General features: G+C 45.7%; 1 protein-coding gene across 1 annotated transcript in view; it reads left to right on the top strand.

Annotated features, from left to right (window-relative positions):
• Window positions 1-1,505: 1,505 nt before the first annotated feature.
• Window positions 1,506-21,081, top strand: part of Marf1 (meiosis regulator and mRNA stability factor 1-like protein) — a 56,294-nt gene continuing 36,718 nt past the window's right edge. The window contains 9 exon segments of the mRNA XM_055067962.1: window positions 1,506-1,664; window positions 2,260-2,313; window positions 5,063-5,377; window positions 10,978-11,147; window positions 15,121-15,287; window positions 15,773-15,777; window positions 15,825-15,912; window positions 19,449-19,646; window positions 20,328-20,463. Of these exon segments, the coding sequence (XP_054923937.1) occupies window positions 2,289-2,313; window positions 5,063-5,377; window positions 10,978-11,147; window positions 15,121-15,287; window positions 15,773-15,777; window positions 15,825-15,912; window positions 19,449-19,646; window positions 20,328-20,463 (1,104 nt within the window). The 5' untranslated portion in view covers window positions 1,506-1,664; window positions 2,260-2,288.

Below are 21,081 nucleotides of genomic sequence, written 5' to 3'. Positions count from 1 at the left end.
CCTCTCGGCGCCGAGAACATTTTAAAGTTTTTTTTTTTTTTTTTGTCATTGACGAGGAAGCAATACCTCCTATTCAGTGACCTAAGTTGGCGTCGAAGAGATTCAGTGCCATGGCCAGTGGAGCCCTGGAATGAGGACACCACCCACTCGACCTCAAGAGCAACGACCTCGATGGTCCAAATAAATGTTGTCTCTCTCTCTCTCTCAGTGAAGAGCGGCTCATACCCAGTCTCCCACACCCGGGGACCCGGTTCTTGCAGCACAGCAGTCCGATGCTGTGTCCATCATGCCGTGCACAACTCAGTGACCGAAGTTACCGGGAAGCCATTGATCTATGGTTTGCAGTTTGCCGTGTTCCTTCAGAGGTCGCTTTCTTCGACTGCCCAAAGTGGGAACGTACAGAACTTTCAAGCAGGAAATTACCAAATAAAAATATCTGCATTAATTCTGGGGGAAGTTCTCTGTCGTCTGGAGGACAGGAGTACTGCGGGCTGAGACGTACCGAGTCAAGTACCAAGGGATAGACAAGTTATGCGGTGCGTGTGGTGAGGAGGAGGAAACGGCTGAATACCCCTGATACTTTCTTGTAAGGGGCTTCGCCCCACAGTTCAAAGCAACGGGGCGGATTTTTATTTTTTTAAGCATTGTGGTTTAGGGACAATGGAGTGCAAAATAGATTTTAAGCGGGTGGAAATAACCAAGCGGAGGTTATCTCAGTGGCGGCTAAAATCAAGGCAAGTGTGAAATTTCACCCTCCACAAAGTACAAGATATATTACTAGCCACGGCTAGGCTGCGTGTGCCACTGCCCGATTTAAAGGGCTCAGTCTTATCCATCCATCCATCCATCCGTGCATCCACCCATCCATCCATCCATCCATCCATCCAATTAGAGTTACTGTAGAGTGAGAAACTCTATTCTGTACCGCAGCTGTACAAGCCCCATTTTATATTAACTCTATGCCCCTTTAGAAAGCATATACTACACTTTAGGGTGCCACAAACGGAGCCTATGCAGTAACTCTACTGCAAACCAGCGAGCTTACATGCAAACAAAATCGTTTCCAACGTATCTTTACGAAGAAGTTAGGGTATAACATTCGGCTTAGTGCGTGAATTTAGTGCTCGAGCGTCGACGCTGCTTGAGCATCCGTTGTACTGAAAGTGGAACGAAAGCCTGTATTAGAAAGTTTCGTTAGCGTAACGTAAATGATAACCCAGCACAACGTTACTTATTACAGCGATCGTTGCTAGAAGGAAAGTTAAATAACGGTCCAACAAACACGCTCAGCTTGAATTTCCCGCTTTTGACCTGTTTACGTTAGCGATCAAGTATACTCTCATACCACACCGTTTAGCTGCGCGAATTTTCCTCACATTATATTTTATATGAGAAGATTCTTTGCTGAACTTTTGCTTAGCAAATCAGTACTAAGCGACGAACAACGAATCCACGCGAACGACGACACTTCACAGCACCGATATCGACACCAACACAGTCCGGGACAAAATGGATGCTGTGCGTACGTTGTGGGGATAAGCAGTTGCGGCAAAGACTTTGTCTGGTAATCTTTCGTCCGCAGCGCATTCGTCAGCAAGTTGTGCCAAACATACGCCGTGCTTGTGCGTGGCCGTCACTGTAAACGGATCATTATTCCACCCACGGTAAGTTGCCTTTTTTAACATCTTTCCGTCCCGATCAGAAGCGATACTGCACGCAAGAGTTTACCATCGATTGCTTATTGCAAAAAAGTTCTTAGAAGAGCAAAAACAAGAGAGATGTGACTGTTTTTTCTTGCGATTTCTTCGTTTGTGGCTTTGCTTGAGCCATCCTCGCAGCAAAGTCCTAATTGGGGTGCCTTGTTCCTGTTGAGCTATAGTGACGTGGTGACAACGGCTTTGGTTGTGTGTTGATATTGTGTATAGCGATCTTAAGACTATAATTCAATTTCTTAATGTTTCTTCCTTGTCCTACCTGTGAGTTATAGCTCGTTCAAAGGCTGCCTGCGATTTTCGCGATATAAATTTTGCAGTTCAGAAGCCCATCTGGCGTTCGAAACGTGCTTCGGCCGTTGGCAATGCGATGACTTTTGTCCGCTGGACCGTTATGACAACGAGTACGCGTTCGAATTTTTCTCCAGGTGTGCCAGCACATCGATTTCTCCTGCGATTCATGCTGGTAGTTGTGGCGTACTTTAGTGATCGTAGGTGAACGGTGTACGACATCGACATAAATGCTGTTTTTCTTATCTCATTCCAGCCACAGCTGTTTTCTCAACTTGATGAAGTATGCAGGCCTTGGACAGCAAGAAAGGTAGTGTTATCCGATAATCTTTGATATCTGATCGGATATGCTAAGCGTAGCCCTGCTCTCACGCAGTCCTCGCAAGATACAGTGTAGAGTGCGTTTTATCGGGATCAACATTATGTATGCTTAGAGGCTGGAACTGGGACGGTATTCACGGACTATCACTTCCGGTGGTAATATCACTTTCGCGTGACGTAGTACATGACGCATTTGGTGATTCGAGCGGTTTCGCTAAACCAGCCAATCAGCGCGCTCCGAAATTGATCTTCGAAAGTTGATTGTCCGACAATACGTTCCTTGTTCACACGTTTTTTTTATTCCTGTCTATTTAACCTGTGGGAAACAGTAATTTTTAACGTGAAAAAAGAAAAAGTATTGCAGTAATCACTATGCTGAGCGCAGTACTTGTTTGTCATGTGCTCCCATAGATTTTCAGTCATGTGTGAGTGAAGGGGTTGGTTAGGACATGCAAATTTATATAATTTCGTAGCCGCTGTGGTAATGGAATGTATCACTGCCTACTTGGTTTGTCACATTACTCAGCTGACCGTCACATTGTGCCAAACAGTCTTGCGAAAGCCGAGCTCACTGCGGCACTTTTTGTTTGGAAAACTGTTAAAAGCTGTTTGATATGCATGAATAGTATTAACAGGTTCTATGATACACTCTAAATTCATTTCTCAAGTGGTCTTTTAAGACATGAACGTCATGACCTTGCTTATTGAGGTGATACCTGTCACGGTAGCTGCTTGTTCACAGTGCCATAATCCCATAAGCGAAGTGAAGAATCAACATTATTCCTTCTGGCAACAAAATTCCTCTTAATGACAGACCACAGCCTTTTCTTATAGCCATCATGAAGAATTTTGGGGTTGAAAGTGTTCTTCGAAAATTCATTGTCTCCCAGTCATGCCTTTCCAACTCCTATCAGTCAATCAAGCTCGTTCTTTTGATTTGTTGTATTTGCACATTACCTCATGCTCCAAACATGTTCTCTCAAGATAGGTAAAATTCTTCATTCGAATTGTGACAGTTAGCTGTCATTTGCAGTTAACTTCCAAAGCGCAGAAACTCTACTTCATAATTTGTCTCTACTTGCATCCAAAATTAATACTGTGCTCGGCAGTATATCATATGCTTTCTTGTACTTATATCGTTATATGCTAATGTATTGTACTACTCTACCATGTGCTGCAGTGTACTTCATTATTTATTTACAGAACACTGTCAGCCCTTAAAAATTATGTGTAGGCAGAAGAGGCTTATCTGATTATGTAGAAGAAAAGGGAACTGAAACAAAAAGGCATAATCAGAAAACTAACAGCATGACTGTCAGCTTATCAGTAATGATGACTGTAGTTTTAATTAATGCCAACTAGACAACAGCAGTAAAAAATTGTTGCAAAAAAGGGGGGTCTTCGAGGGATAAGGTGGCAGAAGACAGGAAATGTATATAAGTAAAGCAAGGTCACTGTGATTAGTACGTTGTGATGATAGTTGCTGATTCCTCTCATTGAAAATGTGTCTTAGCAGCCCTTCCTGAGAAAGGCCACGTAAAGCTCTGCAATCCTGTTTAGAACCTTCCTTTTTTTTTTTCTGCAAGCACACAGGTTAACATACTTGTTTGTTTATTGTGTTAAAGCTTTGTAGTCATGGGAATTTACCGTCCTTGCGGTTCTCTGGTTGGGAACTATTCCACAATATGCCATGTGGAAAAACGCTTAACAAGTTATTTATTCAAGAAAATTTTCTTTATTTTGGAGGCTCTTGTACAATATCCGGCCAGCATCACGTGGTGGATGATTACCACAGAAACTGTTTCCTTGAGCTTACTCATTGTCACTTTCTTCATGAATGTATTCATTCAAAGATGTTTGCTGCTCATCTCAAGGTGGAATATATACCTCTTTGGCACTAAAGTCATCGTCAGATTCCCTAAACTTATGTGAGATATAAAACGCACGTGGTGAAAATATCGACATCCTTTCTGTGCACTGCGCCATGAAAAGCACATAAAAATGCCATGCAGGTGTGTTGCTAGGAAGCTTTTACCTCGTACTCGGATGCTGCTAAATAAAATTGTCAGCAGTTTGAAAAGTTTCTGAAAGGTGATGCAACAAACAGAAAGACAAGCAAATGTACACAGGTGCATCGACGGCTGACCATGACCCAATATTTACGCACGATGGGCTGGGCTATTGCACACAAGCGCAAAGGGTTAAGATTGAGTGCACACGTCTTGTTCTGGTTTCACAGTTTATGTAACTTGCATAGAATCTGTTGGCACTGCAGTCTGTTGGTTTTGGGCTAAATAGTGTTAGTAGGAAGCTTAGTATGACAGAATGTAAATGTGAACTTTATTTGCCAAACTAACAAATGTACAAAGAATGCAAGACTTAAATTACTCCATTATATTTACCACGGCAAAGTCAGTGGCAGGAATGCCTTAATGAGCTAACGTGCATATATGAAAGACAAAATCAAGCTTAAAAATGATATGAAATTTTTGTTTTAAGGTGATGTATTTCTTTATTATGACCATCAAGTAGGGTAGCGTTCCCTCCCAAGTTAGGTAATATTCAAGTTATGCTTTTTATTATGTACTATGTGCTTAATCTTTACTTTGACTATTTCGTCGTTGTCATCCCTTCCTTGCTGTGATGCATGTGCAGGTGATATAGGCGCATAAAGATAAGATGAAAAGTGAACTAACAAGCACAAGGACACTGTGACATTAACATTGGACGTTTTTCAGATATTCAAGGCCAGGTTCCCATCGGTGTTTTCTGGGACATCGAAAACTGCCAGGTGCCGCGGGGAAAGTCGGCCACAGCGCTAGTCGGGCGCATCAGGCAGCTCTTCTTCAGGGGCCATGCGGAGGCCGAATTCTTGTGCGTCTGCGACATTCGCAAGGAGCTGCCTGAGGTCGTGCAAGAATTGAACCTGGCCCAGGTGACCGTGGTCCACATTAATGCCGTGAGCAAGAATGCCGCTGACGACAAGCTCAAGCAGTGCATGAGGCGGTTTGTCGACATTCACGGAAGCCCCGCCACACTCGTGCTCATATCAGGTCAGTGTTGTTACTTGTGGGCTCTGCAAGTGTTGATGTCTGGGTGTGTGTATTCCATTTCATGCTTGGCAGGCAACGCTGCGGACGCTACGCAAGTAGCGCAGTCATGAAAGCTTTGCTGCGCACGTTTTGCAGTACAATTGTCTTTGATCTGCAATGATTTCTATGGAGTAAATTCTTCATATATTACATGTGGATGTATTGGTTACATCAAGTCAAGTATAATTTGTACGCCCTTGCGCTTTCAGTAGGTGACATATCATGTTCTGGTTGGGAGCGCATGCTTTGTGCACTGTGGTTGTTCGTTGCAGAAATGTAGCGTTCCGCTTTTTTGGTGGTAAATAAATTCAAATCTGTGATGCCTTGCATGTAATAAATATGTTATATTTTGCTACATTGAGTTGATGCAAATTATATTTCTTTTTATATGTGATAAGCTATTTGTTGGTTTAAAATGTAAGCAGTGAGAGATGTCAATGCGTTTGTAGTGTTGCTTGCTAAGTATTGAACGGTGAAGCCGAGTTTGCATACACCACCCCTCCTGCGAAAGGTGCTGGCAATTGTAGCCCTTAAAGGCCAAGTACAGCAACATTTGGACTGCATAAAAAGCCTGTTTCCAGATAAAGAGGAGCCTGCGTGCAAGTGGACAAGGGTGGCGACATGGGCTTGTTGATTAGGCATCATGGAATGGTAAATGGTATAACACAGCAAAACATGTCGCAAGAAGAAACGACGGACAGCGACAGAAGCGCTTGTGTCCGTCTGTCATTTCTTCATGTGTCCATGTTCTGCTGCACTATACCAGACACCATTCCTTCATGCAAGGTTTTCTTAGCTGTATCAGTGGAAGCATAGCAATCACTAACAATAGACATTTTTTTATATTGTAACTGGAAAAATGCCACCGTTTCCACAAACTGAAAATGATACAGAACCTGAAATGTTGAATACCAGCAATGGCTTTTCGGTATGAATTGCAAGATTTGGAGATGGCTGAAGAGATCGGAGACTATGGTTTGTGATGAGCCTCGATATAACGAACATGGATATAACAAATTATCAGATCTTACAAAGTGAATAATAAAAACTGTCTCATTGCTGTTACTGTGCAACAGATCTGTGTTTAGAACAAATATCTGATAAGTGAAGCTGCTTTTCGTGTCAGGTACGACTTCATTACAACAAGGTGAGGCTGTATCTGCTAATCACCAGGTGCACATGTCATCTACTTAAGTGCTATTTAAAGACTTTCAATAAGAAAACTGTATGATTTACAGTTCTGCAGCTTTGCTGAGATTGGTTTGATGTGATATATGCTACTTATTCATAACCAATCTAACCAAAGGGAAATTTCATTGCAGTTGATATTTAACCTCTTCAGTGCCTTGCCCATGTAAAGTTGTCTGGTTTCCTGTGTGCGCTCCTAGCTGTGGCCTAGCAATGCCACATTAAAATTTTCTATCGCTGCGATAACTCTCGAACGGGAAACCCCCCCATGTCCTGGTGGGGATATCTACACATAGGTTGATCAAACTAAAATTGCTTGACAACTTTATTTTCTGTGTGTGTACAAGTGGAGCGATAAGGCTTGTCTGTCTTATGTTTGTTGGTGTTGCTTCATGTCTGCCTCAGAGCGTGCATTTCTTGTTATATGACGTGACTGACCAGCGCAAAATATACTCGTGGTTTTTGAATCGTGCAGTAATTGCAGAGCTTCCTATGATCTTTTATTTGGAGGAGCCCGATATTCACTTGGAGGTATGTTTTACAGTGGTAGCAAAGAGTCTGAATTCTTATTTAGCACAACTATTAATTTTTTTTTTCTATAATCAGATCAAGGAATGTTGCAGTCTGTTCAGCAACATATTACCAGTATATGTCATTCGAATCTGAAGCTTACTAATGCGTTACTTAGGCAGAAATTTAATTTGGTGCACTTTGAAAAACGTTAAGCAATCTATGGGTGAATGCGAAGCTGAATTAATCAACAATTCAAAGCACAGCGACGCTTAATATGTCAAAATCAGTTCTGGGAGATCAGCAAGGTATGAAAAGTAAGGCAAAAAAATAAAATGTTAAATTTTATGCCCTCGGGCACCACCTTAGCGGGCTCCATGAGAAACAAAATGTACGGCGTCGGGGCGCCGTGGGACGCAGAGAGGCACGCTGCATGAAGCGAGCGAAAATGGTTTTGTGCATTTGTCAGTCGTAACTTTTGTTTTGTGCGACTGGACGCTTCCTGGGCAGGACACCGAGGCTGGCAATGACTCTGTCGCGACTTACAAGTCGTCGAAATATGGTGACGGGCCTTTGTGCAGCTACACCGACAAAGCCCATCACCGTGCAATGGGCCTCTGAATGAATACATCGCACTGTGATGCAATTGCCACAGCGCCTATGCTTTTATTCCTATTTAGTCTCACTCTTTAGGAATCCAAACATGCTTTGGAAGTTGAAATGCACAAACATGAGCACTCCCCAACCGCCCTCATCAAGTTCGAGTTGGGCTCGATACCGCTCAGCGGAGGTTAGCCGTATCGTACAGCCGAGCTCTTGCATTTGCCACTGTTATACCTGTGCTGAATGTATGCCAATAGGATGATCAAAATTGCTTTTATAATTAAGTTTGGCCATAGTGGCCATACATCTTTAAAGGGGCGATACTGCGCGCAGAGTATTTATATAACTCAAGAATGGCGCATTTGTTTACGTCGGCACGTGTAGGGCCACCGTTCGCTTCAAGTATAGTAGAAACCCTGCACCGCTGACACGAAACAACTGAATGCCAAAACGTAGATGAACAGGAAGAGAGTGGTGTGGATGGGAAAGCAAACGGGGATGGCCGATATTGTAATTGACATTAAGAGAAATAAATGTAGCTGGGCAGACCATTTAATGCATAGGATGGATAACCAATGAACCATTAGAGTTACAAAATGGGTGCTTGGAGATGGGAAGCACAGCCAAGGATGGCAGAAAACTAGCTGGGGTGATGAAATTAGGAAATTCCCAGGCAAAAGTTGGAATCGGTTGGCGCAGGACAGGGGTAATTGGAGATCGCAGGGAGAGACCGTCGTCCTGCAATGTTAAAAATAGGCTGATGATGATGATCGAAAGGCCCATCATTCTTTGCCTTTTCCTTGGCATAAGAGGCAAATTGTGTTTCTTGGTAACTAATAAATTTGTCTGCACAACAATACACACAGACCAACCGCTCTATGTAGTTGCCCATCGTTCGTGGAAGTGCTGGCGAGTGCGCCCTACAGCCTTTGATCAAGAACGATGATATACCGCAACACTGCACCATGTCGCCGTTTCGCACATTTATTGCGACAGCAATTATATGGACACTCCAAGCGCATTTCTGCCGTAGGCATCGCCTTGAGGTTCCGTATAAAGTCCAAAGGCGATAAAACCGTCGCCGCGCGCCGTATGCTGTGTGTGCAAGTGAAAGCGTGTGAGGGCGAGCGAGGAAATGGCGCTGATGCACGTTCTGCCGTAGGCATCGCCTTGAGGTTCCGTATAAAGTCCAAAGGCGATAAAACCGTCGCCGCGCGCCGTATGCTGTGTGTGCAAGTGAAAGCGTGTGAGGGCGAGCGAGGAAATGGCGCTGATGCCGTGCATCAGCGCCATTTCTATGAATTGCAACGATTGAGCTTGTCCAGATGGCCAAATTGAAACGCACCAAGCGTCTCGCAGCACTGGCATGCCCGCGATAAATTCATAAGGGCGTTTCATTCGCTTGTCGATACATGTGTCCGTGGCTTAATGGTTTCAATATCAGGCTTCTGCGCTTAAGCTCCTGTGTTCGAATCCTGTCGTCGGACAATTTTAATGATGTTTATTTAATTATTTATTAAGCAATACACTGCTGAAAATGACGAGTTTACAAAGTCACAAAACCGTTTGAAGCCAAAAGGACGAAGTTTAGGCAAATCCATGTACTTTCCCTAATTCCAATGCTGGTACAACTGCTCCCATTGCAGCTCCCGTAGACACTAGCGCCAGAGTTCTCTCTAGTAATTTTTGTAGGAAACTCTATGGCGAGGAGCGCATGTTGGCGCCGTTGCTACTCTCAAGCAGTGTAGGCGGCGCCACGGTCGAGGAGGGAGTGTGAAAGAGGAGAAACGAGGAGGAGGGAAGGCGGAGTAGGAGAGTGTCACTACTTTACGAAGTTTAATGGGCTTTAGGCCCGGATGTGTGCCCTCTCCTGCGGCGCTCGAGGCAGAGGGTGAGGCGAGGGAGGAGGGGCGTTCTTCTCCGGCGGCTGCTACGGTGCCTCGATGTCCTCCTCGCTCGCCGCTCCGTACAGATTGGACACCGACGTCTACTACGGCGTTGGCCACGCAAATCGCGGATGCCGTAGGGACGCGTTGCTGGCGCTCGTGCGTCTTGAAAACGATCTGCGATGTTTGCAGAGTGCGCGTAGTGCTGGTAGCTTCATATGTGCCGTGTTTTCGACATTTCATTAGCGTTGAAGCGAGAGATGCATGAAGGTCAATTCACCTTGCTGCTGGCGTGATTCCTCACTCCAGAATTTTGAGAGCGAGTTTCTGCTCTCATCGAGCGAGATGTGTTCATGTTTACCTGTGTGCGCGTGACACCGTGCTGGTTAATTTAGTTCAAACACGTTGGCGGGCTAGCTGGTTTGGATCCATAATAGAATGTGTAAGCGTGACTGAACAAGTACGTAGAAAGAAGCAGACACACAAAGACAGCGCTGTCCGTGTGTGTCTGTTTCTTCCTACGTCCTCGTTCAGTCACGTTTACACATTTGTGTTTGCATCCTGCCATGCTGAAAGTGGTTCACTTCAAGTCGATATGGCAAAGACTAAACTATAAAAGCAGTTTTCTTCATCGTACTTGCTTATCCTATATTTTAGGTCCGCTGGTAGTGGACGAACTCGTAGGCTGGGTTCGGCCTAATGAAGCTGCGCTTAACGAGATCGACGCCCCCTCAAACTCGGTGCGGACGGCTGGCAAGGGCTGGAAATCGTGCATGTCAACTTAGGGCGTACGTTCCAACTAAATTTGAGCATCAATAAATACACAAACAAGCGCGATTGCTGCGATATTCGCGTTGTCGGTGCGATGTTCTCACTCGGCAGCCGATCGCACGGGTTTTGTCGGTGTCGTCGGCATGAGAGCCTGTCACACTACGACGACTCACAGTCGTCGATCGCATCTTCGTGATACTAGTATGATAATATAGGTCTCCTTCTGACACACTCTGCCAACTAGTCGGCCATATGTTGGCGTCAGGTCGGTTTCTTATCGTCATCGATGTCGTGTCTGCCTATATTGTGACGTACCACACGTTAACGGAATATCATTATCAATAGCCAAAATTCCCACCGAAACACAATGCAAATAGCGCGTCTTCGACAATGCTGCAGGTTGTCCGCGCTATACCATACGCGCAAATCGTCTGCTGCATGAACTCTCGTCGAACCCACGACGCCGTACAAAACGTTTTCGGCGCTCACCGCTAGGGTACAGCGCATGCGCACTCTGAACTTGCAAAAGGTGGATTACACCCTTTCATAATGTTCCCTCTGGGCCGTTTGTGGTAACGTCTGCTTCCGCTTGGCTTGTCGTAGGAGACGTCAACTTTTCGACGGATCTGTCGGACTTCCGGCATCGACGGCAGATCCGCGTGGTGCTGGTACACGGAGGCTCAGCCCCCGAGGCCTTGACTGCGTGCGCACACGAGTCCTACAGCTTTGCCGAAGTGGCATCAGGGGTGCCTTTCCGCACCCCCCGTCGTGAGGTGAGTGTGTGGCCCACTTTGTTATGTTTGTTGTTGTTGTTTTGGCTTCATTATTTCTCCAAGCGAAGCGTTCTTTCTCCAATTTTAGAGCACAGCTCTTAATGACCCGTTCCTGCGGCGGTGGCGTAACGGAGCAAACGAGCACAACAGCGAAAGATGAAAGAGCGAACGCGAAGCGGCAGATGAAAGATGCGAGCCGCGAACGGCGTGGATCAAAGAAAGCAATTCCTTCAGTGACATGCGCGCGGCAGACTGGTTTCATGCGGACCCGGCCAACTGCTCGATCAGTGCTCGTATCCGGTCTCGGCCGGACCGCTGGTTTTGTGCTGTCGGTTGCTTGCATCAGCCCTCGGTCGCACCTGTTTGGTTTCTTTGGCTCGTGATTGTTTTGTAATGTGATGGTGCACGCGACGCGAATGGTGTAGTACTTTCCGGAAGCCAAGCGGCACCAGCGATTACACTGGAACCATCGACGAGTCATGTATAAAAGCCGACTCTGCCACACGTCTCTCAACTTCTTTGCCTCAATATATCGCGAAATGAAAACACGTATAGAGCTGCGCTCAAATTTCGCATTAGAGTATCGTAGTCATCGGTAAATTTTTTTTATGCTCTCTTGCCGCATAGACAACTTATTGAGCCACCGGGTTGTGCAGCAAGGCATATGACACTGGGTATGCGCCCATTCTTGGATAGTGCCTTAGACGGAATATGTACCCCTAGGTATGCAACTGAATAGAGAAGTAGAACAAAAGGCAAGGAGTGAAGAAGTCGGAAATAAAATGGAAGAAATCAACTGTAGAAAAGGGAGCAAGTTGGCCGGGTATGGAGAAAAGCAAGGGAACTAAATGGAATCAGTGTATGCATTGAGCAAGGCGCGTTAAGAATGCTTAAAGGGCTCCTGACCATTCCTGGCCATTTTGAGCTTACAAGCGCAGAGCATAATGATCGTGTCTGCAAAGTATTCATCACTACGCGCTGCGGAAAGATCTGAAATTTCAAGCCGAATGCCGTTTTTCCTTCTCACGGCCGCCGCGCTCCAAGCCGGAGGATGACGTACTCGGGTCCCTGCGCCTACGTACTGGAGTCCGCAGTGTGACATAGCTCGTGGTGACACGTGACTTCGGTAATTATTCAAGGCACCATCTGTTATTTGTGCGATCTGTTGTTTGAATTGACGAATTGAAGTTTAGAGAAATGATAAAACACAAACGGAATGTCTGCGTGTTTTTTGCTTTACTTTTACTTTGCACCGAAGCAAGAGACGTGCACTTCCGCTTCGTCTGCCTGTTCCCACGGTTGTGCAGTCATGTGCGCAGGTACCGAAACTATGCCATTTTCTACTGCGTACCAGCACGTGATCACGCTCTGCGATCCGCTTGTTGTGCCTCAGTATTCGTGTAGCACTGAATTATACCGCTAGTCATGTGTCCTTGTGCACAGTGCGCAAAATCGCGCACTGCACGAAACGATAACAGCTCGCGCGCAACGCCGAAAAAGAAGAGTGATGAGAGAAAAAAAAGTTAAGGCGGGGCCCGTGACGTATGTGTCACATGATCCTCGAGTCCGGCATGGGAGAATGCAGGGAAGGAATTTCGCTTGCGAAGGCAAGACAGGACTTTTGTGGCTAAAAAATCGGGCATGTGTTAGATTTCTATTTTGTTTAGGAGCTTTAGCGTTATCTCTACGTTAGTTTTCCACTTTGGACATAAAGTGGGGTTTGATTCCGAGGCGTGTTAGAATCGGGCAAATACTGTCAAATGAATCAGTGGTATGTACTCAAATTTTTTCTGCACCTTGTTTAGTTCGACCCGCCGGATAATTCGATCAGTTTCGTTGGTCCCATCAGGAGCAAATAGTGAAAGTCGATTGTATTAGAGCTAACTAATGTAAGTGCCCCCAGCATAATACTTCCACAGATCTACTAGGGAGCTATTGCTTCTTAGATACCATCCTCCGATGGTTTCTTGCCAGATTTTACTTGTCTTTCTTTCTTTTTCAATTGCTTGCTAGCATGTGTTAGAGATTGCAAAATACTACTAAAGTTCTCTTCTTTAAGGGGGAGGGCAAATATTAAGGGTTTGCAAATAAGGCGGGTGCGTTATTTACAACTCTCATTCTTGTTTTGACATGTTGAAACGTTCTGATTATTTTGTCAGGATAAAAACAGGATACTACGGCATCACGGCAAATGCTCAATTGTGTGACACTCGTTAACTTCGCAAATTATTTGCCGGCCAAGCCAACTTGTGCACGGACAGCAATAACAATGTTGAATGCATGCACCAGTGCTCTTGATTGTGTAATAATTTGTAAAATTTATTACGGGATTCTTTTCATCAATGTTGTTGACCAGGCGCTATGCACCAGGACCCCTCTGGAAATCTGTAAAGTAATTTCTATTGCGGAAACATAGAATAGTAAACTTAAACAAATTCTTAATTGAACAGAAGCTTTTTTTCTTTTCTTTTTTCTTCTTTTTGCAGGCTTGACATTGTGATACTGAGGTTCGACAGTTATTTGTTACTTTGAGGCTTAGCTGCGACAAACCAAATTAGTCACCCAACACAAGGCGCCTACTGCCTGGAGCTTCAAATCATTTGTCATACACTATACAGTTAGCGTACGATATTTTTGATGTTTTCGCGGCCCCTGGGGGTTCAGAAAAGTCGGGACTTCCTAGAGGCCAAAAAATATTAATGCACGTCTTTTACTGCTCCCAAGGGCTCAAATTTCCACAGGCACTTTCGAAATAGCTCTGAAGGCCTGCCAGTGCACTTATCGGATGTATCGGTGCTCGTACTGTGACAGGAAATGGCGGGTGCATGCATGTACAATTAAGGAATATGTACTGTGTCCCGCAACAATTGCCCTTTCTCAATGAGAGCAGCATTCCGGACAAGTTGGTAATCCATTCATTACTCAAGTGCCCAGCAAAAAACAACACAGACGTGAGAGAAGCCACGCCTAGCGCATGGCGTTGCACTTGGTGTTTCGCATTGGTGTTGCGCTTGGTGTGTCTTCTTCTCTTAAGTCCACCTCGTCTTTTGTTGCGCAATATCACTTGAGTAATGCCCCTTCTCACTCTTGTTATGGTTCACCGCAATACTTTGCTTTTGCTTCGCCACATAACAATTCTGTATTGAGGTGAAGCAGACTTTGTGAACTTGTATTAGGCAACGCATCGTGCTTTCCGAGTTTCAGAGCAATTAGCGAGGATTAACAAGGCGGAGTCTGAGCCATTGCTGACAGCGGTGAATTCTTTCAATAAAAAAACACGGCACCGAATAGCAGGAACCTTTGAAGTGAATGTCGAAGCAGGTAGGCCTAGCGTTTCCGCAGTGGTGGCTACGGCTGCCAGCGGATCTGCGTGTTAGCGCCGCTTCTATGTGGCAAGATAATCAAAATGGTGGTGGTGGTGACTTTAGTTAATGTCGCTTCGGACCTGCGGTCATGGCACAAAGTCTGGAAAATTGGACAGCAAAGGATTTTTGCGTCCGAAATTTCAGACGTTCTTATACATTGACTATGGTGGCGGGGCTGCAAAGTCGTCCGAATTATTGGGTATGTCCGAAAAATTGGGCATCCGAAAAATTGGTTGTTGAATGTAATTTTTTATGTTGAGGTTTTGGCTGTGACAAGCAGAACTGGTCTCCCTCAGACATTGGGTCTTTGCTCCTCGAACTTATTTGCTTCACTGTACCGAGTAACTTGTTACATTGAGGTTCTGCCTTGACGAACCAAATGGGTCAGCTTCCAACATAGAGCGTCTGCCCCCCTGTGGTTGATTGACGTTGTACCCAATAATTTGTTATATGGAGGTTTTAGCTGCAACAGTGCAGAGCTGTTCACATCAGCAAGGAGTGGGTGAACTCAGACTTTACTGCCTGAAATTGGTTCGTTGTGGTGTACTCATTAATTCATTTTATTGGGGTTTCATTGACAAGCTGAATTGGTTGTTGCCCAAATGCAGGGAGTCCACTGTCTGGAGTTGATGGTTACCAATTTACCGATGACCAAGTCGCCAGGCAAGCTGAAAAGCCGACTGAAGCAGCTGTCGGAGAACTGCGGAGGACGCGTGACCTCCATTAGTGGCGGAACGGCCTTTCTGAAGTATCCCACCACAAATGCAGCCCTCAGGTGAGCCCTGTTGTGTTCTTCTCCGCTTCATTAAAAAAGAAAGCATGAAAAGATAAAGAGCTCTGAATGCTGCGTAAATGGAAGTGCCAGGTGTACCGAATCAATATTGTCTTGGAGCTTTCCTTTTCGGTTGGAGTGTAGGAGTAGAATACTAATTCAAACAGTGCACGAAAGAAAGGGGGGAATGCGATTGCCTGATTGTTTGTTTTTTCTCTCGGATCATGATTGCACGAAGAAGTAGACAACAATCCTGAGAAGGCATAGGGGTAATTAAGCGTGTTTAAGTGGTAAAGGGAAATAAAACTGGACAAAAAAATAACTCGCCGCAAGTGAGAACCCTACCTACGTCTTTCACATTATGCGTGAAGTGCTTTCCTAATTAAGCAACTATGGCGGCCATCCTCGGGTCCACTTTCTTGGATATTTGTGTTGTGTGCACGATTTGCCCGGGGAGCTTTAGCCAGCACCACTCATTGCCCTGGCAGTGGAGGTGGAAGGTCTTTTAAATTGCTCGCATCACATATTACGTCGCCATAGAGGTGTCGGAGAACTGCGGAGGACGCGTGACCTCCATTAGTGGCGGAACGGCCTTTCTGAAGTATCCCACCACAAATGCAGCCCTCAGGTGAGCCCTGTTGTGTTCTTCTCCGCTTCATTAAAAAAGAAAGCATGAAAAGATAAAGAGCTCTGAATGCTGCGTAAATGGAAGTGCCAGGTGTACCGAATCAATATTGTCTTGGAGCTTTCCTTTTCGGTTGGAGTGTAGGAGTAGAATACTAATTCAAACAGTGCACGAAAGAAAGGGGGGAATGCGATTGCCTGATTGTTTGTTTTTTCTCTCGGATCATGATTGCACGAAGAAGTAGACAACAATCCTGAGAAGGCATAGGGGTAATTAAGCGTGTTTAAGTGGTAAAGGGAAATAAAACTGGACAAAAAAATAACTCGCCGCAAGTGAGAACCCTACCTACGTCTTTCACATTATGCGTGAAGTGCTTTCCTAATTAAGCAACTATGGCGGCCATCCTCGGGTCCACTTTCTTGGATATTTGTGTTGTGTGCACGATTTGCCCGGGGAGCTTTAGCCAGCACCACTCATTGCCCTGGCAGTGGAGGTGGAAGGTCTTTTAAATTGCTCGCATCACATATTACGTCGCCATAGAGGTAGGCATCTGGCTAACGAACTCTCGTGTGCTACCTCAATTCATCATAGCTACCAAATTCAAGGCCCTTGCTGTGCAATGTCATCATCATCATCATCAGCCTGGTTACGCCCACTGCAGGGCAAAGGCCTCTCCCATGTTTCTCCAACTACCCCGGTCATGTACTATTTGTGGCCATGTTGTCCCTGCAAACTTCTTAATCTCATCCGCCCACCTAACTTTCTGCCGCCCCCCGCTACGCTTCCCCCTGCTACGCTTCCCCCCGCTACGCTTCCCTTCCCTTGGAATCCAGTCTGTAACCCTTAATGACCATCGCTTATCTTCCCTCCTCATTACATGTCCTGCTCATGTCCATTTCTTTTTCTTGATTTCAACAAAGATGTCATTAACTTGCGTTTGTTCCCTCACCCAATCTGCTCTTTTCTTATCCCTTAAGTTACACCATCATTCTTCTTTCCATAGCTCGTTGCATCGTCCTCAATTTAAGCAGAACCCTTTTTGTAAGCCTCCAAGTTTCTGCCCCGTACGTAAGTACTGGTAAGACACTGCTGTTATACACTTTTCTCTTGAGGAATAATGGCAACCTGCTGTTCATGATCCGAGAATGCCTGCCAAACGCACCCCAGCCCATTCTTATTCTTATGATTATTTCAGTCTCATGATCCGGATCCGCGATCACTACCTATCCTAAGTAGATGTACAATCGATGACCGATTTTCCGGACACCCGCTTTTTCGGACATGCCCAATAATTCGGATGCCTTCAAGGCACCACCACGTACCCCATAGAGTCAATGTATAAAAACACCTGAAATTTCGGACGCAAAAAAACCTCGCCGTTCGATATTCCGGACTTTTTACCACAACCGCAGTCCGCAGGTCTTAAAAAGCATTAATTGAAGCCACCACCGCCACCATTTTGATTATCTCGCCGCCTCGAACCAGCGCTCTCACGAGCAGATCCACTGGGAGTCACCACGGCAACGCTAGGCCTAGCTACTTTGACATTCGCTACGAAGCTTCTTACTGGTCGGTGCCGTGTATTTCATTAAAACAATTCGCCACTGTTAGCAATGGCGCCGATTCCGCCTTTGTAATCCTCGCCAATATTTGAAGCTCGGAAAGCATCAAGCATTGCATTATACAGGTTCCTGAAAGTTAGCTTCGCCTTAATACAAAATTGCTACGTGGTGAAGCATACGCAATCTATTGCAGCAAAGCATATCTAGTGTGGGAAGGGGCAACTGCCACGGGCCGAGGCATGTTTTCCTTAATTATATACGCAGGAACCCGCCGTCTGATATCATAGTACGAGCACTGATACGGATAATAACTATACTGGCAGGCCTTTAGAGCTATTGCTGACATGCCTGTGGCAATTTGAGCCCGTAGGCGCAGTAAAAGGCGAGCATTCATTTTTTCGGATTGCCCGATTTTTCGGACGTTTTCGCGGCCCCTAGGGAGTCTGAAAAATCAGATGTTGACTGTATTCCCTTACCACTTCCACTGCCTCGCTACCTGTCGTAAACTGCTGTTCTCTTCCGAGACTGTTAAACATTACTTTAGTTTTCTGCAGATTAATTTTTAGACCCACCCTTCTGCTTTGCCTCTCCAGGTCAGTGAGCATGCATTGCAATTGGTCCCCTGAGTTACTAAGCAAGGCAATATCATCAGCGAATCGCAAGTTACTAAGGTATTCTCCATTAACTCTTTTCCCCGATTCTTCCCACTCCAGGTCTCTGAATACCTCCTGTAAACACGCTGTGAATAGCATTGGAGAGATCGTACCTCCCTGCCTGACGCCTTTCTTTATTGGGATTTTGTTGCTTTCTTTACGGAGGACTACGGTGGCTGTGGAGCCGTTAGAGATATCTTTAAGTATTTTTACATACGGCTCATTTACACCCTGATTCCGTAATGCCTCCATGACTGCTGAGGTTTCGACTGAATCAAACGCTTTCTCGTAATCAATGAAAGCTATATATAAGGGTTGGTTATATTCCACACATTTCTCTATCACCTGATTGATAGTGTGAATATGGTCTATTGTTGAGTAGCCTTTACGGAATCCTGCCTGATCCTTTGGTTAACAGAAGTCTAAGGTGTTCCTGGTTCTATTTGCGATTACATTAGTAAATACTTTGTAGGCAGTGGACAGTAAGCTGATCGGTCTATAATTTGTCAAGTCTTTGGCGTCCCCTTTCTTATGGATTAGGATTGTGTTGGCGTTCTTCCAAGATGCCGGTACGCTTGAGGTCATGAGACATTGCGTATACAGGGTGGCCAGTTTTTCTAGAACAATGTGCCCACCATCTTTCAACAAATCTGCTCTTACCTGATCCTCCCGAGCTGCCTTCCCCCTTTGCATAGCTCCCAAGGCTTTGCATAGCTCTCTCTCTCCCCCCCCCCCCCCCCTTGCTCCAGTCCAGCCGGGACGAATTTGCACCTGCCAAGACTGTAGCTATGCTAGGGTAACGATGTTATCAAGGCATGTCTCCGGCATTCTTCCGATCAAGACAGCTGTGTACGATGGTCGTGGCCTCTGACATAGCGCTGGCGCGTCTGCCAGTGCGATCTTGGAGGCCATGAGGGCGGCACTCTCGTTCTTGCACATGTCTCTGTTCAGCACTGCATCCACTACGCCTATGCAGAGAATTTGGACCAACAGCCACTTCAATGTTGCTATTTTATCATCGCTGCTGCCGGTTTCGTGCAGTCAGAGTCAGCGTGAAAGCGGTTGTAAAGAGTGTTCATGTGTGTGACATATTCACCGAAACTTGATTTAAACTTCAAGGCAGGGCTAATCAAATTCTCGGCTGTCTTTGTTATACCCAATAATTAATTACACCGAGGTTTGGCTAAATAGGGTTAGCTGTGAAGTTCAACTCTACCTTATTTCTTTCCCCACTGAACACCCGAAGGGGCGTGCTAGGCTGTCAGCTGAGTTATGCGACAGGTCCAGCTTCACCCTAAGTGTCGGCATCTCTCGTTACGTGCAGATCACGCGTGCGCATGGACGGTGAGAATGTCTGCGGGAATGTGATTTCGGTCAGTCTACACACACCAAGACAGCGTCGGTCACGGAGCTGTCAAAGTGGAGCGAAACGAAGCAGCAGTAGCAGCAGCCGCAGCCCAGAGTCATCGTCAGTTGAAGCAGATAACTACCAGATGTTAACATCGCAGCGGCGCAATGACAGGTGAGCATTGTTTTGATGCCTACTTTATTTAGAGTGTTGGCGCAGCCTTACAGTCGTTCATGCGACTTAAACAAGAAATGGTTCTAACATTGTTACATCTCTTTCTTAGGGGAGGCTTTTCTCACTGTGTTTATAATGGTCGACTGGCAGTCGGTGCTAAACGCTGTTATGCCATCTGTTAGAATTCAAAGCGCTCTTGCAGCAGCAGTGGCGCTTTCTACCTATGCGTAGACTCCTGCCCACTTCTTCGCTAGGCCTAACGATGTTAGTACATACAGTCGCTGACCTGAAAGTGTGGTGACACTAAATGAAAGCCAGCTTGTACCATTTATTTCTTACTGTTGCAGTTAAGCGCAAATAATGAGGGTCAACTTGAACTGCATCTGCCAGCCTTGGTGCCGCTATGCTATCACGCAAACAAGGCATCGTTGACATGATTGTTTGCCTGGTCTGTCAGCACTTTTACTTGCCATTGGCGGCGTAAGCAGACGTCTGTGCATATACCGGGAAATGACCCTAAGGGGTTGAACATTGTGGACCAAGGAGTTTGACCCTGTGGTGAAATTTGAGCAAAAGCAAAGCGCCTGTGAGCACGACATCTCCTTATCAAAGTTGTTAGAATGAGGACGCAGTTCATCCAACCAACCCATGTTCTGTGGCTTGAATTGTGCATTCGCGCAGATTCCCTGTTGTGGACATGTGGAACCCAGACGTTGCCACGACGTCACTGGCTGGGCCGGACATTGCAGCTCCCGTGGAGTTCAAAAGGCCAAGGAGTGTGGGACGTGTGTCTCCCTTCATGCGCAGCAGCAGTCAGGTGAGGCGTGTTCTCATCTCGACGCTACGGCTAGAATGTTTGTCACTAGAAGTTTGATTCACTTCCAAGAGAGGGGTAAGTTGCGCTTCTCAGTGACTGTAGGTACGGCGCGAGGAGTATCTCCACACTACGCTGTCCATCTTCTCAGTTTTCTCCCACTGCACCTTTAGGCAAGAGCCACCAATCCAAACTTTCCACCCTATTTGGCTTGTTAGTGATGCATAATGAGATGCACAGCATGGACAGCTGCATTAGATGTCCGCATTATCGTCTATGTTTTTATTGGATGCACGTTTAGGGTCTGCACTATCGTCTATATATCTGCGAACTCTTCTGAATTATCTGGGAGACTCCTGGATTTCGACTATTTCTTCTGGTTGTACAGTTCACTGGAAAGTCTCCCGGAAATTGCAGTTGTGCCCCGTTTCTATCCGCATCCGGTGCTTTGTCTAGCCACATTGGAAAAAAAAAAAAAAATCTGGCCCAGTCCAATGCAGTTGGAAATTCATGGTGCATAGCCTTGTTAAGGAAGTAATAAGGTAACCTAACTGCCTGAACACCCCCCCCCCCCCCCTCCCCCTCGCAGAATATCTACCAGATTTGGTTTGTCCGAACTTG

The sequence above is a fragment of the Dermacentor andersoni genome, chromosome 8 (assembly GCF_023375885.2).
Source record: "Dermacentor andersoni chromosome 8, qqDerAnde1_hic_scaffold, whole genome shotgun sequence".
Lineage (NCBI taxonomy): Eukaryota > Metazoa > Arthropoda > Arachnida > Ixodida > Ixodidae > Dermacentor > Dermacentor andersoni.
This window is presented reverse-complemented; position numbering and strand designations above follow the sequence as displayed.